A 23264-nucleotide genomic window follows, 5' to 3' on the forward strand; every position below is an offset into this window, starting at 1 on the left:
TAGTTGGAATCATAGCTAATGAACTGGTCTATAACCACAAAAGCCTGTAGAATTTCTTCATCAAAATTTGCAGAAAGATATGTAAAGGATGGATGGCTCTCTCTGATTTTATTTTTTAACACACAAAGTCAATTGTAACCTATACTGTCAACCATTACTTGAATTTCATTGGTCAATTTCTAATCATGTATGTGTGATCACTGATCTAGAACATTAAACTTGTAGCTATCCTAGTTGAAATTGTTTGTATAGTTAAAAACTGCAAAGTGTGACCATTGCTTACATAGAGAATTTCATATCAGTTAAATTTCGTTATATTAATGTACAAAGATTTCTGTAAGGTCTGTTTTTCATTACTAACATTAAAATGTTTTAATAACAGAATTTATTTCTATTTTATGTGAAGTTAAAATAAACAGCATTCATTTTTTAGAGCATTGTAATTGTTGAAATAAACAATTATCTATATATATTGATATTGTAAGGCATATGAAATTTTTTTGGATTGACCAGCCATAATTAGTATCTAAAATTAGTCAGCTGGTCAATAGATTTTGTTGGTAGATTGTCAAAATTTTATCTCTATTGCCAGCAGATACAAATTAATAGCATATAACACAGTAAAATATGTTATTAGTAGATACACAAAACAACAAATGACTAGTAGATACATCAGCAGATACACAAAGAAGTCTAGTATCATGCTAAAATTTTAAGAATTTACAATTATTCGTGGAAAAATTTTAATATTTGTTTAAATGCAGTTTCTACATCAACTGATTTTGTTTTAGTTATCACTGTGAATGTCTTTGTCTACAATCAACATTTCATAAGTAATACAGTGGATCCCCAATATAATGCGCATCTCGGGCGGGAAACAACACCCACGTTATACCGAGCAGTGCGGTGTAACGTGGTTCACCTCTTTACTTTAGCAATAACGTCAAGCTTTTCTTTCACACTGTAAGCTTTCCTTTTACTCATCATGCATACAATAATTAAACACTATTCAAAATACATTCAGGAACTCAATACATACACAATTACTCAATACGCAGTAACAATAAAATGTGCTACTCGCTAACGTTGCACGAACCTGAGCTTATCGCGCCGTGAACATCGTCCGCGCTATAGCGAGCAGCGCTATAACGAAGGTCCACTGTAGCTACAAACAAAAGTGATTTTAATAGAACTGTTATTCTAACATCTGTTTTCATATAGCATCCATAATTAAACTTTTTCTCAATATCAATGAATGAAAAAAGTAATTTGGAGTTTCAAAGTTTGAAGTGTTGTTGCGAGAGTTGAAAAGAGAGTTATCACAGACTAATATGCAAAAATATTTTAAATTTAAATAATAAATTGCAAGTTACCTGAAGAAAATAAGCCATAATATGCTTTATTATATGAATAAATTAAATAATCTTGGCAACAAAACAATACACAGATGAATATATGCTGTAAATTAAAATAAAATTTTTATTAAATGATTATAATTAATTTATCCTCACAAATATAATATTTTATTTAATAAGAATTATTATTATTATTATAAACTTTAAAATAGTAATATTTAATAAATAGATTGCAAAATATTTTAAAATCAAAATCACTTTTATTAACTCACGTAGTAAAAAATATATAATTAAACATCTTTTGTTTAATCAATTATATTTGTAATAAAATTTTATTTTTAATTAACGTTATGTTATTAAAATAAATTTTAAGAAATAATTTATTAAAAAATAGAAAGGAAACAGATAAGAAAAATTAAAAATAAGAATAGAATTACTGGAAAAAAATCTTAGTAGTTTAGATAACTATTTTAAATTAAAAGTAAAGATAAATAAATGTTTGAAATAACAGAATAAATTAAAAAATATCCTGATTTTAAATGCAATATATCACAATATCAGTCTCAACGAGATAAACTCTTTGATCATCTATCGTGAATACTAAAATAGATTTGATATATAATATTTTAAACTTAAAACTTTTATATTTAGATATATAATATTATACATTTATATTTATATATAAATAAATATAAATATAGAGTTTAATATTTTAAAACAAAACATTTATCAAGTATAAATATGATCAACAGGAATATTTTTTTTATGTTCTGCACTGGATTTTTCATTCTGTACAGAGCCGTTCCCTACGATGAGCGGAGATATCACAGTCGTCGGATTTTGTTCTTCTATACAAACCAATGGTTTCTTCACGTTGATATTTTGGTTGCCAAACAGTTTAATCTGATTCGTTTGAATTCCTTGCTGATTGGAATTCGTTTCTAGTACGGGTAGTTGATACTGCATAACTTCGGCATTTTGCACCGAAGGTGATGCCATAATTATTCTATTAACGGATGATCCATTTACTGTTGATTCCACATATTGTTTGATTTGTGTGTTCGAACTGTTTGAATTCACTGTAAATACCTGAATTGGATTAATATGTTTCTGCTTAACTAATATATTTGGAACAGTTTTAACACTCCTGCTATTGTTTATTTGGTTTCCAACATTATTAATTAACAACGATTTATCACATGTTACAGAATTTGTTGTTTTAATTGGAGATAATTGCAATGATTTTGAAGGTGATAATTTCAATGGCTGTTGTACCACTGTGAATGGAAAATTCTGATGAGTCGAAGTCGGAGAGGAAATTATTTTAGAATCAAGTTTACTAGTATTGCCTGATGTTAAAACTGTAATTTCATTAGAAGATAAAATATTGTTAGGTTGAGAAGATGCAGATGTATTTGTGGTAGATGAATCTATAATTATTGATGGTGATTGCGATATTTGAAAAGTTTTTACTAATGTTTCATTCTTCTTTGATGAGCCTGAAGAATTTGTGGGTGATAAGTGTAAAAGTTGGAGTGATGATGCATCTTGAGGGCATTCTAACTTTTGTGATTCTGTTGCTTTAGAAGATAAAATAGATGCATTTCCAATTATTTGTATTGACTGATAAGCAGAAGGCTGAGTGGATGAAAAATTTCTACTCAAAGTAACGGAACTAGATGGAGCAGTAGAATCTAGTTGTGTGGAATGATCATCGTTTATTACAGGCTTTGCATTTTTTATTATAGGAATAACCATTTTTGTTTGAGTATCTTTTAAATAATTATCTAGAGAAATATTTTGTCCTTCTTTAAGATACGCATGACTGTCATTAACATTATTCAATAATATAGAATTTGAATTATTCTGTGTAGAATTTACTGAAATAGCCGTAGGAACAGATAAATTTTTCGAGTTATCTACTGAAACAGCTGTTTCTTTTAATAAAATATGAGGTTTAGTAGTATTAGATGTTGTCATTGCATTGTTTTCTTCAGTTCCTTTGCTTTTTGAAGATTCAGTAGTTTGAGTTACTGGTATACACTGCAGATATATTTTATTTCCTTTGTGATCAACAATAGATAATAACTGAGGGGCAGATTTTGATTGAATAGACGATTTCCGTTCATGTGTATCGTTATTTTTGAAAACTGTTGACGATAATTTCAAATTATAAAACTGCAAATGTGGAGAATTTTTCCCTTCAATAATATTTTTAGAATTTCCTTTAATTTGAATTTTTACTGGTTCGCTATTGGTTTCTTTGTTTGATTTTAAATTCTGCATTTCACTAGAAATACTCATACTATCTTTCTTCTCTTCATAAACTTGTTTTTCTTCTATTCTCTCAATACTTTCACCTTCCAGCTTTGAAGGAATGTTTGATAAAGAACTTGACAATTTTAATTCTGTATCTAAATGTAGAGGTATATTGTTGGAATTAATAGATGAAGTAGATGTGGTTGCATAAGAACATGACTTATATTTTGAGGTAACTGGTTTTGTCTCTAGTTTGATTGAAAAGTCAGCTGCTTCATCAGTTCCGTAAGATCCAGAACTTAGTATTTGATCATCATTACTAACAGAGGAACATAATGCACTTTCGTCTTGTACTTGCTTTGTTTCATTTTCTAATTTAGGGGTATCACAACTCGTTTTTTCTTTCTTTTGGTGTATCGATTTATTTAAAATACTTAATAATTTACTTCCTGATTGTCCTTTTTGTTCCTGAGATTGGTCTTGATCAACTTTATTTACTGATAAAATTATTTGTCTTAACGTTTCCCATTCATACTGCCCTTTTGCTTGATCAACTGTTTTAGAGATCAAATTTTTATTAACACCATCATTCATATTATCTATGTCTAAAGTTGTGTTTGAAGGGTCACAAAGTTTTTCTTTTTGATTACTTATTTTTTTGGTTCTAATTTGACGTTCTTCAGTCACGGTATTCATTTTTCTGATTTTTCGTATACGACCTCTTGAACTTACAGAAAGTTCAAATTCTGAAGAATAATCTACTTCTTCATTGTCATCTTTAGTATTAAAACTGCGTTTACGTTGGGTTCTTGTATTATTGATTTCTTCCTCGGAAGAATCATTATCTGGAGAATCATTACAATCTACAGAGTCTTCGTTATTTTCAGTACAAATGATGGCATTTGCCTGTTCTTCATCTGGTTCGTTGTCCCAGATGGTTTCTGCAGTTTCCTTCTGAAATTCAAATAAAATTTCAAATTAATGGTTCAAAAATAAATATCTAATAGTTTATAAATTAACTGTAATGTAATTTAATTTTAACAATCTCTTAAAACTAATAATTGATATTTTAATAATAAAGATACATCAAGTAATAGTATAAATTATGTTCATAATACATATGTGTTATTTCACTTAAAAAATTTTCAAGCTTTATAAAACTCAAATAAAATTTATATTTTGCGACCTCCACCCAAAGGAATAATAACAGTACGCCTTACTATTACTAATTGAATTTTGACTGTTTATAAATGTAAAGTTTTTAAATATTATATAATCACATTGCACTAATTTTATACATTAAGAAAATACTGACAGTATAAAAAAATGTAATACAACTATTCCTATTATTTTATGTCGCTGCGTTTATAGCGACGGGTATGAACATGCATGTATGACGAGTACATACGTGAGCAATTTACAAGTTCCAACTTGATGTGTACGTGCTCTTTGTAATTTGATCTCCTTCTATAATACTCACCGTGAGAGCATGTTTGAACATGCATATGGATTCTTTTGAACAAGTCATGCTGTCACTAGTATAAAAGAGATGCTGGCGATTTCACCACTTCAGTTAAGTTTCGAATGCAAAGTGTGCGTCTGGTGCTTTTATTTTAGTGTGCAGTCAACCGTGAAACTGAATTGTTTTTTCTAAATTTCTAATGCAAAATGGATAAATTTGTGAAAAAACGAAGTGAGCCGTCTACATCCAGTGAATCGGTTGGTAAAAAGACAAGATTGTACAATGACAGTTATTTAAATTATGGTTTTACCTCATTGGATGGAAAGCCACAGTACATTGTTTGCTCTCAAGTTCTTTCCGATGATCTCCGATGAGCGTGAAGCCATCAAAATTAGTTCGACACTTGGAAACTAAACATTCGGCTCATAAAAACAAACCCTTGGAATTTTTCAAAAGAAAGTTACATACCTTGAGAAATCAACAAACTTCTATTTGTAAGTTAAGCCATACTGATAAAAGTGTACTTGAAGCATCTTATCTCGTAGCATTAAGAGTAGCTAAGATGTCCAAACCCCATACAATCGCCGAAAACCTCATATTGCCTGCTGCAATTGATATGATCAAGTGTTTTAATAGGTGTGGAAGAAGCAAAAAAAAAATTGAGAAAACATTCCACTTTCTAACGACACAATATCAAGGTGAATCGATGAATGGCTGGCGATGTTTTGCGATCAGATAATTCAGCAAGTGAGTTTGAGTGAATTTTTTAGTATACAATTCGACAAATCAACAGATGTAGCAAACATGTCTCAGTTCTTATGTTTTGTGAGGTATGAATGCGACAGGGGACACGTCAATCAAAGAAAATATGTTGTTTTGCAAAACGTACTGGGTCATGCAACGGACAATGTTCTTTTTGATGTTTTTTATGAAGTTAACGAGAAACTATACTAACATAGATTGGACAAAATGTATTGTAAGTATGTAGTGACGTTATCAGGATTCACCAACTCCTATCTAACAACTCTCATAGGCACATCAATCTCTATCAACTGGATTTGTGGACACTCCGGGGTTACCGGCAATGAGGCCGCAGATCATCTAGCCAAAGAGGCTGCTGCCTCTTCTCTCCTCTCAAGCTACAACAAGATTCCAATCTCATTAAGAACTAGTACTGTCAATTAGCTCTTCAAGAATGGCAAACTGAGTGGGATAGCAGTGAGACTGGTAGGTTAACTTACAAATTTATTCCTAGTGTCTATCGACGCCTGGATTGGAAACACTTTACTCCTACCTTTGCCATGAACCAACTTCTCACGGGCCATGGCAACCTCAATGCTCACCTGAAGTGCTTCTGCCTTAAGAACTCTAACGTCTGCCACTGTGATGGAATCTCGAACCAAGACAGCCTGCACTTCCTTATGGACTGTGAACTCTTCAACAGAAACAGAGACAATCTCATCAGCAGTGTGCTCCACACAGGCTATAATTGGCCTTGCACCTTGGACAGCCTTATAGAGAATAAAGACATCTTCAACTGGCTAAAGAAGTACTGTACCTGCAGATGACTAATGCTCTCGATCCACTCAGTCGATCGATAACAGCGCATGGCTCCAGGTGAACAGACTTTGATCACTTGATAAGCCAGGACGTCCTACCTGTTAGCAAAGGCGTCTCAGGTGGACTGACCCGATTTGCGCCGTAATAGGGGTGAGGAAATCGAGCTGGAGGGACTAATTGTGCAGTCAAGCGTGCTGCAGGTTGACATTACTAATCGCTCATCGCTTGCCTAATGCTGGGTTCGAACCATCGGTCGTTTGTTTTTTTTATTGTAAATTTCCGCCATCGATTAGCAGAAATTATGATTTTATCTGTTATTTTTATACTTTTCTTTCTTTATAACGTTTTTTTACGTTTATTTTCCTGTAATTTGAGACGATACAGCTTTAAAATAAACAGATCACGTTTCACTTGCCAATAGACTATCTTTATTGACATCGGTTTCTTTGTAATCGGAGAGGAATAGATCCTGGGTCAATTACAAGCGTGTATTGCTTTTGTAGTAATCTGAGTAGAGCGGGGGAAGTCACTTAATAAACTGCCAAGTGTTTTATTACCCTTTAAACAACTCCTTCCCACTTGTTATTCTTAGTAATCGGAGAGGGGTAGATCGTGTGTCAAGGTCAGTAAAAGTTTATTACTTTAGCAACAGGGTGTCATATGAGCTGCCACCCACTCCCCACTCTTAATGACAACAACGCGCTAAGTGTATTATTACTATGTAAACAAAAACTCCTTTCCCTGTCAGAAGTGGGTCAGATGTCAAGGCTACTGTTTGATTGTATTGAACAGAATGCTGTCCTTGATATTTACGAATCATTTTGTCAGAACTGTTTACTTTTAATACCTTTCTTGTAATTTATTTCCGTTTCGGTTATAAAATTGTTTTTATCATGTTTTAAATCTGCGCGTTTTATAATACGCTTGTATAAAGTAACGAATTAAAATTGAAATGCACATTTCATTGTTTCATAAAATATTTATTGATTATACAGAGTTGAAGTTTGCAAAAATGTTTCCATATCTCTACATCTTCGTTATTACATATATATGAATAAAATATATTGCCATTTTATAAACAGATCTTATTGAATTCAATTTGTTTTATTTTATTGTATTTATATTCGTATTGTATTCGAATTCACCATTTTATAATTTGTAAATATGCACGTATCACATTATATTTCATTCGTTTAATTCTATACTACTTATGTAAAAGCTATTTTTATATCTTTTAATTTCCTTTTATATGTTTTTAATTAGTTTTTTAAGCTAATGCGACCTAATCTACGAATGGCAGCTTCCCACGCATCACATAGAATTCTACGGGAAAGCCATCATTGCAGGCGTAAAGTTGCCTCTGTAAAGTTGTTTATCCGGGTAACATGCCGATCAGGTGTTATTTGCAGTCATGGGTTCATAATGCGTATTAGCATAATGTGTTGCATTTATCAGAAAATTCGAGGTAAAAACCTTCAGTAATTAAAAGGAGACATACACAGTAAATAAGGACACATTTTCTTCTATATTATTTATGTCTGTTTCCCCGAAATTAAATTCAATTGTCAAGGGAAGCGACAGTATATAAAGCCTTTGCTGAAGTGCTGGATTAATTCATCGAACATGCCGAAACCTCTGGCAAAAGAGATTCGACAGTTAATCGTTCAACATCATGACGATGGCAAAACTATACAAGAGATTGCGGAAAGCCTCCGAATCTCAACGAGGTCCGTTTCTAGAATTCTAAAATTACGTCAGGAGACTGGTTCTGTGTCCCCTGGACGATCATCCGGCAGACCGCGCCTGACGACTCCTGCTCAGGACGAGCAGATCAAGGCAGAAGGTCAGGCAAATCCATTCGCCACCGCCTCTACTCACAAGTCGGCGTTGGGATTACAAGTATCTGTGAACACCGTCAAGCGAAGGTAAGTAACATTTGTAGTATAATAATCCAACCTTCCAACGAAATATATTTCTATCGATATGATGAACTGCCAGACATTTATGTTAACGTGCTCTTGTGTATACAGAAATGTAGGAAGCAGGATAATACATATGTTTTATTTTATTTATAGGTTGCGAGAAGCAAACCTGTTTGGGCGGATTGCTGCTAAGAAGCAAACATTGAGTATAACCAACCAAATGGACAGAGTTGGGTTTGCCCAACAATATGGGCAATGGACTAAGGCGGATTGGGCAAAGGTCATCTTTTCGGATGAAGCAGTTTTCTGCTCTTGTAGCAGTGGGCCGGTTTTGGTTCGGCGGCCACCAGGCACTCGCCATGATCCTAAATATGTGTGGCCCACTCAAAGAAGTGGGCGTTTTTCGCTAGGTGAGTGTTTTTAATGTGGTGTTTTCGTGTATATATGTCATTACCTCTTTAAACATGACAACTTATCTGCTTTTTTTGTTTACAGCCGTCTGGGGATGGATGAGTGATGCGGGTCCCGGGGAGTTGGTTCGCATAGACGGTAACCTCACCGCCGTGCAGTATATCGAGATCTTGGATCAGGTATTACTGCCGACGGTGAGGGCCGTCTATGGCGATGAGCGTTTTTTTTTCGTTCAGGACCGCTCCCCGGTCCACACATCACGAATCGTCTCAAGCTGGTTAGACGACCATCCGCAAGTAGTGGATCTGGGATGGCCGGGGAGAGGGGCGGACCTCAACCCAATCGAACATCTTTGGGCCAAGCTCAAAGACGAACCCATTCAGGCTGCCAATCCCAACGACCTTTGGGACATTGTCTCTGGTCGTTGGGAGAAGCTTCGCGAGGGCATGCTTTGCCACACTCTTGTGGAAAGCATGCCCGAGCGACTGAATGAGGTCGTCGAAAGAGTTGGATTGTGGTCGAGGTTCTAAACCTCTCCCCTCCATCTGCGTTTTGTTTTGATGTTAGCGGATGCTAACATAGTTATGTTTTGTTTTGCTATGTTTTGTTAACGAGCCATCAAGGCCGTGATTAATTGCTATGTTTTGTTAACGAGCCATCAAGGCCGTGATTAATTGCTATGTTTTGTTAACGAGCCATCAAGGCCGTGATTAATTGCTATGTTTTGTTAACGAGTTGTTTGTAACTAGAGTTAATAAATGTATTTACTCATTTCTAATCTGAGTGTTTTGCACACAAGTCATAAAATTGTTGCACAATTAAATGTTATAATAGTTATTATAACTGTTACTTGATATTAATGTGCATTGCTGGCAGATTGGTCGCTTACATATATTTGTGACCTCTGATTGGCGATTCTGATATAGGTCGGTAATGATTTACGGCCAATACGCTTTATGCAGGGTGTGACCAACAATAATGACCAATCAAGCAATTAGAAGAAGGTGTGGCTAAAACCATTTAACAAATCATGTTCAAGGAAATTTTCCAATGTTTTATTGGATAATAACAAACCAATACACTTCGTGTTTTGTCTGTCAACTTTCAAAACTTAATCAGTAAGCAATACAGTGGTGAGTTTGCGAAAAGGGGAGGGGAAATAAAATTCAGAAAGAAAAAGCGATTAGGAAAGAAACGTAGATGTGGAAAAAAACAAAAGCATGTCACCTTTATAGTTGAACCTGTTTACTTAGAAAAACAAATTGGAATCTTAAAGAGTGGGTCTTCGAAGTAACACATGAGTCCCAATTTCCTGTCGTTGCTCTCCAATTAATTTCTTTTCTATATCCAGGTAACGGCAGACTAGATCAGTTGTAGAGAAAGGACAATGTTCGATATTCATCAACCGAATTGTAAGAATAAAAGTTTCATTACCTGGTTTGACATTCGTAGCATTACAAATCGTGTGTTTGTCGAGTCTACTCAGAACCCGAAAATTGATGATGACGATAATGCGATGTATCGCTCTTAATTATGCCATTTAGAATAAATATTGTCATTGTAGTTCAAAACATCTTCAGATTGTTTCCAATATGTTAACTTCTTCATTAGAAGGCTTCTATCGAAATCGTGCTCAGAAAAATGTATAGCTTTGTTAAAATAAAAAAGTATTCATTAAAAATTTAAACAAGTGTGTATATTTATTTTCTTTTAAAATGTCGAAAAGGATTCCTGATCGGCATGTTACCCAGATAAACAACTTTACAGAGGCAACTTTACGCCTGCAATGATGGCTTTCCCGTAGAATTCTATGTGATGCGTGGGAAGCTGCCATTCGTAGATTAGGTCGCATTAGCTTAAAAAACTAATTAAAAACATATAAAAGGAAATTAAATGATATAAAAATAGTTTTTACATAAGTAGTATAGAATTAAACGAATGAAATATAATGTGATACGTGCATATTTACAAATTATAAAATGGTGAATTCGAATACAATACGAATATAAATACAATAAAATAAAACAAATTGAATTCAATAAGATCTGTTTATAAAATGGCAATATATTTTATTCATATATATGTAATAACGAAGATGTAGAGATATGGAAACATTTTTGCAAACTTCAACTCTGTATAATCAATAAATATTTTATGAAACAATGAAATGTGCATTTCAATTTTAATTCGTTACTTTATACAAGCGTATTATAAAACGCGCAGATTTAAAACATGATAAAAACAATTTTATAACCGAAACGGAAATAAATTACAAGAAAGGTATTAAAAGTAAACAGTTCTGACAAAATGATTCGTAAATATCAAGGACAGCATTCTGTTCAATACAATCAAACAGTAGCCTTGACATCTGACCCACTTCTGACAGGGAAAGGAGTTTTTGTTTACATAGTAATAATACACTTAGCGCGTTGTTGTCATTAAGAGTGGGGAGTGGGTGGCAGCTCATATGACACCCTGTTGCTAAAGTAATAAACTTTTACTGACCTTGACACACGATCTACCCCTCTCCGATTACTAAGAATAACAAGTGGGAAGGAGTTGTTTAAAGGGTAATAAAACACTTGGCAGTTTATTAAGTGACTTCCCCCGCTCTACTCAGATTACTACAAAAGCAATACACGCTTGTAATTGACCCAGGATCTATTCCTCTCCGATTACAAAGAAACCGATGTCAATAAAGATAGTCTATTGGCAAGTGAAACGTGATCTGTTTATTTTAAAGCTGTATCGTCTCAAATTACAGGAAAATAAACGTAAAAAAACGTTATAAAGAAAGAAAAGTATAAAAATAACAGATAAAATCATAATTTCTGCTAATCGATGGCGGAAATTTACAATAAAAAAAACAAACGACCGATGGTTCGAACCCAGCATTAGGCAAGCGATGAGCGATTAGTAATGTCAACCTGCAGCACGCTTGACTGCACAATTAGTCCCTCCAGCTCGATTTCCTCACCCCTATTACGGCGCAAATCGGGTCAGTCCACCTGAGACGCCTTTGCTAACAGGTAGGACGTCCTGGCTTATCAAGTGATCAATTTCCGGAGCTGCGCTGTCGATCGACTGATAGACTAGAATTATGGTCGGGACTGTACCTGCAGATGACTAATGCTCTCGATCCACCAGCGCTGATAACAACCATGGTTCAAGGTGAACAGACTTTTCTTCACTTTTTGACCTTGTTATCGCTTTTCATCACCTACAGGTACTGTTTTGTCTCTGTATTACTTGTTTGCCAACTTCTCTCCACGCGTTACACCTTTGTTTCGCTTAGTGTTAATAGTCTGCATTTGTATGTGCTCACTTTACCATAAATTGGTGCTTAATGTTACTTTCACCTGTTGTTCTTAGTGTTCAGTTTTCACAGCATTCTGTTACATTTGTATTATTATTTCACTGTTGTACAAGTGTATACCTTGTCTCCCATGTTGCGATCTTCAAAATCTGCAATGTACTTTTCTTCATGTTACTCTGTTTTTGTATGTTATCCTATAGTTTATTTTATGTAATCACTTTGCTTTTGTTAACAACTTAATTGTCGTGCCACCCATTTGTATACATTTGTATGTATTATTCTCATGTATGTTTTTTGATGTTTTGTATACTGTTTATTTCAATTATTGCAATGCAGGCGCTCAAGTTCTCATCTTTATGCTGACCCACTTTCATCTCCTAATCTTCTTACTTCTCCCTCTTCTTTCATCTCCTTTTTCCTCCTGGTCATACCTCTGAGTGATACCAGGAGTCCCCCTCTTTCAACTAATGTAATGTAGTATGTAGTGACGGTGCAAAGGCAATAACAGGAAAAAACAGTGGATTAATGAAAATATTAAGAGATCATCTTATACCAAGGGCGGAATGGACGCACTGCTTCCTTCACAGATATGCTCGTCATAAAAAATATGTCGGAAAATCTCAATCAAATTCTTCGTGAAGCTGTAAAGTTGGTTAATTTTATTAAAAGCCGACCATTACAGAGCAGGCTGTTTGCTAAACTATGTGATGAAATGAACAAAAATAAAAAATCTCTTCTTTTCCATACAGAAGTTAGATGGTTATTGCGAGGAAAAGTGTTAACCTGGGTATTGAAATTGCGAGATGAATTAATAATATTTTTCCAACATAAACAAATGCCATTCTCATTGGTTTTACAGAATAATGAGTATGTTGTTGTTGGCTTACTTAGCTGATGTATTTTCGCATTTAAATGACTTGAATGTGAATTTACAAGGACATGAAAAAATCATTTTATTAATGACAAAGTTCATGCATTCATTAAAAAGCTTGATATCTAGATTATTCATCTTCAAAGCAAAAATTTGGATATGTTCCCACTCACACTGGATTATATTGAGAAAAAATTTGAATGAACAAGACACTATTATTCACCACAGTTTGGATTGCATGAAGATGCATTCGCACGAGCTAAAAACTCATTGATGGAGTATTTCCCGGGAGATAAAAATGATTTCTCGAAGAGATGGGTACTGAATCCTTATAGTGAAAATGTTGTTGCCGCTGTTAAGTTACCAGTTGAGATACACGACCAGTTCATCAAAATGTCTGCCGACAAAACGCTACAACTGCAATTAACATCTGAAGATTTAAATACATTTTGGTTTGCTTGTTAACACAAATATGGAAATTTAGTCATAGAAGCATTGAAAATATTAATCCCTTTCTCCACTTCTTATCTCTGTGAAAAGGGTTTCTCGTCTATGGTTGACTAAAAACTAAATACGGGAATCGTCTTTTATCACTCGAAAACAATTTGCTTTTGTGTGTTTCTAACGTAGATCCACGTTCAGAGAAAATTTTAAATGAAAAACAAATGCAACCATCACATTAATTTCTTTTCTTTACATGTGTACTTATTGTAAGTAAAATGTTTATAATAAATGATTTTTCTCATAAAATGATTTCATTATTGTTTCGCGACCCCCCCTTTAATATCGCCGTGACCCCCAGGTTGAGAAACGCTGCTCTAAAGGAATAGGATCCTACTCCTACAGTGAAAAGGTGGTTAAGGATAAAATCACACAGCCGATGATGCTTGGATAAACGCAAAGAAATTTGCAAGTGAGAAAACCAATCGAGAAGCAATATGGAAATATCTTAAATAAGTTTTAAATAAAATATTATTGTTGGGTATTATCATTAATATTTTAAAACTCTTTCTTATAACATAATCTAGTTTTGTGTACTTCTTTTATTGTTCTTAAGTATTAACTGCATGAAATAATACACTACTCTTCGAGATATCATTTTTTACACTTAAAATAATCATTAGGGTAGCAAACCGGTTAACTTATTTGAATCCCACCACTGCATATATCCAAATAAAATTCACTGTAATAATTTCTTAAATTAAGTATTTCCTTTTATATATTTTGAATTTGATCATATTATTTAATTGTAAAATAAATTATTTAAAGTGTTTTTTTTTTTAAATGAGAAACAATTGTGGTATTATAGAATCAATTTATTTACAAACAAAGAATTATTGTTTTAAGAGCCAAAAATATTATCAACTTTTTAAATAAAAACAATATTAATAGCAATACAACTGATTTTTTAGAAAATATATTGTCTTTAGCTGAATACACACTCAAAGGTATTATGTATGTATGCATGTATAAAATATGATATGATGAAAACACTTGCAATATCATCAAAATTAAAATTGACAACAACAATAATGTCAGTATTATCAATATCAACACTACAATGTAAATCAATCTATAGCCTACAATAACATTATGCAACCACAACTAAAAATGTAGTACAGTAGCTCCTCATTATATCACACTTGTTGGAAGACAAAGAAAAAGTGCGATATAACAGAGTACTAAAAATTCTGGGCTTATACTAAACAGATTATACATGTTATGGAAGCTCTAGCCTATATTCTTTCATCAGCAAGTGTTTCTGATATAAAATAAGTTTAGTTTTTCAATACTAAATTTATTCATGGTTATATTGTATTAATTGACGTTTACATAAACATTGCTACCACGAATGCCCATTTACCATTATTGTTTCTTTAACAATGACATTTAAGGACAAATACTGTCAATATAAAAAAAAAAAAAAAAAAAAAATCAGTTGCAATCTTATTACACAGTACTATATTTTGTAATAAATCACTTATTAAAAATTCACGTAATTTATATTTTTCAATATAAATTATAAATACAGTAATTGAAAATTAAAAAAATAAATATTGAACATATAATAGAACATCAAAACTTACAAAATTACAGAGTAAAAATTCTCTAAAAAGTAAAATAAAGTTACTACTGTATAAAAATTTTAGAACTTTCTGTTCAGAAACAAAGAAATCTTTTCCTTACACATTACTCTGTGAATTTACCAATTCAAGAAACTTGTAAATGAGATAGTACTTAAAACCAATAAATAAACAACTTTTAATATCAAAAGGAAACATAATTGATGTGATCTGTCCATTTGTTTTGCTTATTTAGATCTTACCAATTTATTGTTTCACCTTCAGTGGTAGTTTTGAGGACAATGGTAGAAATAAAATACTGTATTTCGTTGCAAAAAGAAATTCAATGCCATTTGGTAATTAAAAATTTATTGGCTCAAATGCACCAAGAAAATTAAATATATCCAAATCAGCAATATAATGAGGGGTTACTGTTTTTGAATTTTTATATTTATAACAGAATATTCTTATTTTTTTGCATTTATTTTATTTCACGCACAAATATTTCAGTTAGTTTTTAAAAACATTACATGGATATTTAATTAGGGTTTTTAAACATCTATTATTTATTTACATATAAACAATCAACTAGCCTAACTTATTAAAACTAAACCAATAATCAGGCTTAGATATTTTATTTTATATTTATTTAATGAAATATTAAACTTTTAAAGTAATCAAATTTACATACCTCTTCTCCTTTTGTTGCCTTCAATTTGTAATTATCCCATTCTTTTTTTAAACGAACTCTTGCTCGTTTAACTACTTGCTGTAATTTAGATTCCCAAGGTTCCAGTTCTTCAAGAAGATTGCATAATGTTTTATATAAATGAATTTCACATTGTGGTTGTTCATTTTTTCCCTTTAAAATTAAAAAAATAGTAATTTTAGGTATTATTTCAATTACACAAATAAATTCTGTCAACATTTAAAAGAAACTGTAAAAAGTCCAAATTTAAATATAAAAAATATGATAAAACCCAAAGTTTGTGATTATTATTATTATTTCAAATTAACTCACTTTTCTACATGAATACCTTGCATGTTATTTAATTAAAATTATAATTATGAAATTTATCAAGAGATGGGGCCTAATGCCTAACTCTAGTGCCAAATTGTCTTATAAATTATTAATATAGCCATTTCTAGCCCAATAATATTTGACATTAATTGCTGGATAGTATTTAAAATTTACAAAACATGACAATTAAAACCAAAGTTTAACTTAAATTAACAAATTTCTGAAACGTATTATACAGGATGTCCCATATAAAACTGGTCCTGCTCATCAATTAAGTAAATTTTTGTAATCATCTTATTGGAAAAAAAAAATGAATGAGACAAAATAAATTTTGACAAAAGAACTTTTTGAAAACACATATTCATTCACAAAATATTATGAAAACTTGCAAAATGCTTTGTCATTTAAGACAAGTTGGTTTTATTCAATAGGTGTATAAAGCTTGTTTTATATGGGACACCCTGTATATTTCAAAACTTTCTGAATTATAAAATAGCTTGCAAAAGTTATATTAATGATTGATAATGACAAAAAAATAAACTTTCTATTTCCTAAATATTTGAGATTTTATATCAGAAAAAAATTCAAATATTTAGAGGTGGCTGTTGGGTTGGTTCATTTTAGTTTGCTATAGAGACAATGTGTCTCTTTTTTTAATTTGTAATCAAGACTTTTTAATAAATATAAATATTTATTAGAAGATAATTATTACGGTTAATTAAATTAGCATAACTAAATTAAACACGTGCACTCAATCCCTTTTCAAGACAAAGTGAAGCCCAAGTGAGTATATGTGTATAAACAATTCTATCCCCCAAGACACAAAAATGAACCAACACAATAGCCAACTCTAATTGTGCCGATTATGGATATAATAAATTACAATATAATATCTTCTACAAAATAATGGCTAGTTGCTATCACATCTCTTACCAATATCTACATTATAATCAGTAGTAGTTTTTAAATCAGTTTTAGGATTTCTGTCAAACAGGTTTTACATAACACTCAATTTCTTGTGATGGTGTAAAATAATGCCCCTTCAGATGTTCTTTTAATACTACTGAACAACAAATACCTCTTAAAGAAAATACTGCTGAAGCCAGATCATAAAGGTAAGAAACTGTGAGATTACAGAAATCCCTTTTTAGCTAGATATTGTTGGATGTCAAATGCTCAATGCATCTAGAAATTACCAAAAAGGACTATATATAGACCAATGTGAAATAGCTGCAGTGTGACTGTCTATAGTTTGCTGATGTCTCATCTAATTTTGCTCTGAATCCTAGCAATTACTTCTGTATTTCTTACTATTGTCCACATATTGGTCATCTTCCACATATGCTCTATCTTTGAATCTCTTGTACCATTCATACACTTGAGTTTTCACTATAAAAATATTTGTTATAAAATATAAAAGCTTCGCTACAAAATACCTCAAGCTTACAGCAATAATTATTAATTTAGATTAGAGATGACACCTAATGTCTACCTCTTGTACCAAATTACTTAGTTTCTAACTATTAATTACAGCATGATTAATTATGGTAGGAGTTTGCATTATTTACAGTAAACCTGATATTAATTTGCTGTTCCATTCTCAATGCTTCAAATTTCAGAAGTAAATATCTAATTATCATTTTTATTGTAGCTATATTCTCATATATCTACTTAATGCAGCATGTCAAAGCATATTATAAGCTAAGCTTTTAACTGTAGTATGCGGAATGAACAAATAGCTATGTTGCCAAATGCTGCTGATTTCACATTTACTTTTGACTCTAACTTAAAAATGTCTATGTCATTTAACAAATTCCATTAATAATGATATTGAAAATCGTTTATTAATTGAAATTAATTCATTCACTCCAAATATAAACAATTAAGTAAATTATGTCTAAATAAAAATTCATATTACAAGCTTCTTACAAAATTTTATTTCTTAAAAAATTAAACTGAATTTTATAAGAACCTACTTTTTTATTTTTAGCATCTTCAACTTCAGAAAATTCTGCAATAAGATTCCTCAAAGATTCAACTCCATCTACTATTAATTCAAATTTTTCTATATCGGGATGAATTTCTTTCTTCTTATTTTTTTTCAATATTTTGGCATTTTCGGTTGAAAATTTCTTATTTTCCTTATTATAAGTAAAAATTATTTATTAATAAAAACAGTCTTAGATTAAATAATTATTAATATATAAATTAAAACAGTTGTAACCTCTTTCAGCAGAAATATTTTATTTATCAAATGTTTTCAGCTGACTTGGGAGCAATCATCAGGCAGCCATCAGCCAAAAACATTTGATAAATGAAATATTTCTGCTGGAAGAGGTTACAACTGTTTTCATTTATTCAATACACAGATTTATAACTATTAATGTACTGTACTAGTAAAGTAGGTCACATCGAGAAACTCAAAATGATGTTTATTGATGCAGTTAGCCTGGGCGACCAGTTTGAGCAGTAATATGTCACAAATGAAAGATTATAAGTGCTTTATTGTTGAGAAAAAAAAAAAGATAAAAAGTACAGGTAAAAAAGAAAAGTATAATAAAGAGATTACCATATATCTCGGCAGATGATAATTGAATCATAAAAAAAGGCTCCCAAAATCCAGGGTCGTCTTATAAGACAGATATAAAATATTAGATTGAAATTTATATAAATTAAAACCATTATAAAAATACGGACAAACCGTAATTATTTACTAGTAGAGAGTAGGGTATGTGCACAAAATAGAATAGCCCATACGACGTTTTTGTGAATGATCAAGGTCATTACCCGAATGCCGAATCTGTGCGAATGCTTGCAACAATTGCAAGGAAGTGCTGCCAGATGCAAGAAAATAAATTTGTTCATTTGAAAAATTACAAATAGGACATAATTCCGTGAACTCTATACAGTATTATTATTCAGATGATGATTGCTGATCTAGGCCATTGATAGTTTGGGGATCGTCTTATCTGCCGAGATATACGATAAATTAAACTAAATGAAAGTAAAGTAAACTAAACTAAAGTTAAAACCATCCATGTTTGACATTTTGTTCGGTCTGGACTGAAAGAACTGTGTCTCAAACATAACATCAGCAAGTTGCTTGACACAGCTAAAAAACATATATTTGAAATAGTTACATAAATGTTGAAAACATTAAAATACATAAAAATTGAAAATTTCCAAAGGGATGAGAGGAAGGAGTTGAGCGTAACTGCTGACATGTCGACGAAAGGAAATGACAATTTGTTTAAATCGGTACTGGCCTGGGCATGCAGTTACAGCAGATGCAATCAAACAGCTAGGTAACACGGTGCCATCTAGCATGGATGTGAAATGTAAATCTTGTTCCTTTTTCTTAGAACTCTGATAACTTTTCCATAGTTCAACCAAAATTCCCCAAACTCTGCAAAAATATGAAGCAACTGTCTGGCTTTATATTTCAAAAAACAGCACCCAAAAATGTCAATACATCTTTTAGTCATTAAGTGTCAAAGATTAAACATTTTTTGATTATATCTTATCTGAGAGTTAATTATATTTTCCAAAAATAATTTATACAAACGCCAGGGCTCTACTGGGCATTTTGACACTAAAATCATCAAAATCTAACATGGGAATTTTTTTAAAAGACACAAAACTGCAAAAATCATCCCAGAAGCATGTGCTTGCTTACTGCTTGTCCAGGCAAATATATAAGAAAATTCATAATAAACTATTTTATGACTTGAATAGTTTTATATCTATACAAAAAAGTTTTCTTCTTTAAAAGATAAGATATTTTATCTTTCAAATATTATAATTTATTCAAATTCAAATAGTTTTCCCTTGCCTGGAGCTAATAAAATCTGTGAGCTTACTACTATTTTAAATATAATTGATAACATTAAAAGTATTAAATCAAACAAATAACTATAATTAATATAATCTGTAAAACTTTTTTATTCTAAAATTGAAAACACTAATCCTATTACTTAATTGTGTTACTGACTTAATATTGACACTATTCATATTAAATTACCAAGAATCTTATATACATTTAAATTTATTAAATTAATTTTTTAAATACATGAAATAAAATCTATAAAAGTTTATTTTATTCCATATATTAAAAAAAATTTGTTATTCTATTATTTATGCCAAAAATCTTTTAATGTTTTTAAATATTTGATAATACCTGTAGGGTTTGGGAAGTCTCGACATTCTTAAAGTCCCGGGACACGAGACAACCCACAATCGATGTCCCGGGACTTAGAGACTTCTCAGAATAAAATTAGAATAGAGTTCATTTTTGGCGAGATATATCAATTAAAAAGCAATTTTAGTAAAAATCAACATTTACTGAGCATAAAATCAAATCCTAACATTTATAACGTTAATCAAAGTCTAAACAATTCGTATGTTTAATTCTTATAATCATGGATTCATTTTTTGACAGTAAAATCTTATAATTATAAAACCAACTTAGTGATCATACTAATCATTAATAATCATCACCTAGTCTCTATTCATTAGTCATATAAATAATATAATAAACTAGTAATTAGACTTCTTTTCTGATTTAATAAAATGGGCATTTAAAAAAAATCAAAGCATTTACAGCTTTCTCCGACAATCTGTTTCTGATTTTTGCAATAATGCCTCCGGACAAGGAGAACACTCGCTCGTTTTCAACAGATGTCGGTTTTATTGTGTTTAAAGCTTTATAAAGTATGGTAGTTCCAAACTTTTGGTACGTTTTCCGGTTGTTTCGAATAACTGGAACTCCTTTTTTAATGTTGCTCTTGATCTTTTTGCAAGAATTTTGGGTACATTTACATCGATTTTTTTTTTTTTATTGCCTGTTCCATTTGACTTTGAAACGGCACGTTGGGTTCGTTGTGTACTGTAGAGCTACTGGTTCTGGGTTCGGCGTCCATTATTTCCGAATCTGGCGTTTGGATACGAGGGGTATTTTCAAAAAGTCTGCAATACAGATTTTCCGCAAAAGCAATAAGTGCAGTTTTATTCAAATTCGAAGTAAAAAAGTCCATATTTTGTGACCGTGAGCTGTGGTGGCCAGTGTGCAAATATTTTAACAAACAAATAACACGTTGTGATCTTCTTTCTTCTAGACGGGCTTTCGATGTTTCAAAGAACCGCACCGCCAGATTATCATTTGTCGTTGTCGATTGAATTTTTTTCAGTAAAACGTCAATTATTGCTTCGGCTGTGAGTAACAAAGAGTTTTGTCCACTTAAGGCTTCTACAGCTATCTTGACTGGCTGCAATAAAGTAACGATTAACTGCAAAAGAAGAAGATTGTCTTCATTCCATTTTCTAACATGTTTAAATAAATCAACACTTTACGCAATTTTTGAGCTTCAAAAACCTTTTTGCCATTACAATTATAGAATTCCACCTCATTTTGACATCCAGTAATAAACTGAGTTCTTTTCCAAATTCCGATTTAACATATTTCTGTAATTGGCTGTTTTTCGGTGGACTCTTTCTAAACAATTTCACTAGGAATCGAGTTTCATCGAGCACTATTTTAATTTCATCAATTGGTTATAATGGGTAGTTTGTTTCGTAGCTGGCATTGCAGTTCTCTTCTTCATCAGAAGAGTTTTTGTTCTCCACGATTTCATCATCACTATCATCAGTATCTTCGGAGGTAAAAGCTGCGGATGAGGCAGCAGCCTGATTTTTTTTATAAAATGTGTCTACGACTCCTAGATGTATTACGTGGTTCAAGCATAGGATCATCTCGCTGGGACACACCTCATAAAGTGAAATTGACGACTGACTGACTGAGCTGACATTGCTGACACAGACAGTCATAAATATCACAATCTCATAAACAAACGTCACAAAATAACAATATGGCAACGAACGTATTTATTGTGTACTCACTCAGTAAGTTATGTAGGAGTATCAAGTAATTACTCCTTAAGCTAACAGATGGCACTCTCGATGACAGAGCGCGGGAAGCTAATAAAGTTTATTATGACCTTTCGAAAATAAAATTATTACGATACAATTTCGACAAGTGTGTCTTGAGTCTTGACCCGAAAGTCCCGGGACCCGAGACAATTAAATTTAGAAAAAGTTTCGGGACTTCGAGACACAAGACGTCCCGGGACCCAAACCCTAAATACCTGACACTGATATAAAAAAAATTATTCCTATATAAACTTTTTTGTTTCTAACTTATAGCTTGATTACATTGTCAATTGATTTTTTACATTATAAAAATAATCATAAGAAAACTAAAAATATTACACAAACAAACAAACTCAAAATATATACATTTATATACATATAAATTTGAATTACCTTTGATCTTTTCCTCTGAGATCTTGCATGCAAAATAAAATCTGGAGTTTGAAATGTTTTACATATGGATTGCCTATATATACGTACATCTAATCCACAAAACTGGGGAAAATGTATGTAACATTTATCATGTCTATCCACGCCCAGAATGAGTTCTTTCTGATCCAACCATGTATTTTCACTAATAGCATCTTGAATAGTTTTATGTTTATTCTAAAGAAAAATTATTCTATTAAAATATTATATTTCTTTCAAACATTATAATTTATTCATATTCAAAATAAACTTCAAAAATAGAATAGAATATAATTTCAAATAGATCTAATATTGTAGTTTATTCTAATATATAATCATCATAATCATAACAATATTAAAGAAAAACTATATTTACTCTGTTAACATATTGCAGTTAGATTGCAAATTCACTTCTGTATTATTCATCATTTACAGTAAACAAATCACAAGTATATATAAAAAAAATATTACGCAGAGACATATAATATTGCGGAGGCAAAACCTCTAAGGTTATGCCTCTGCAAGTTATTTGTTTGATATAATTAAAAGGTTGTCTCTGTGAAGGAAAACTGTTTTCTTCCTAGTGATTGGATGTAATAGAAGTGAAAAAGACAGTTTCTTCTGTATTTTTAATTACGTAAAAATACTGCCTGCCACATATATATATAGTAATGGTTTAGTGATGCCAACA

General features: G+C 31.7%; 1 protein-coding gene across 1 annotated transcript in view; it reads right to left on the reverse strand.

Moving 5' to 3' along the window:
- Positions 1 to 1802: 1802 nt before the first annotated feature.
- Positions 1803 to 23264, reverse strand: part of LOC136975317 (serine-rich adhesin for platelets-like) — a 51111-nt gene continuing 29649 nt past the window's right edge. Inside the window, exons 9-12 of the mRNA XM_067270372.1 lie at positions 22559 to 22771; positions 18217 to 18381; positions 15911 to 16081; positions 1803 to 4568 (exon numbers count right to left, since the gene is read on the reverse strand). Of these exons, the coding sequence (XP_067126473.1) occupies positions 2085 to 4568; positions 15911 to 16081; positions 18217 to 18381; positions 22559 to 22771 (3033 nt within the window). The 3' untranslated portion in view covers positions 1803 to 2084. The remainder of the gene's footprint in view (positions 4569 to 15910; positions 16082 to 18216; positions 18382 to 22558; positions 22772 to 23264) is intronic.

The sequence above is a fragment of the Centruroides vittatus genome, unplaced genomic scaffold (genome assembly GCF_030686945.1).
Source record: "Centruroides vittatus isolate TY-2023 unplaced genomic scaffold, ASM3068694v2 contig_370, whole genome shotgun sequence".
NCBI lineage: Eukaryota > Metazoa > Arthropoda > Arachnida > Scorpiones > Buthidae > Centruroides > Centruroides vittatus.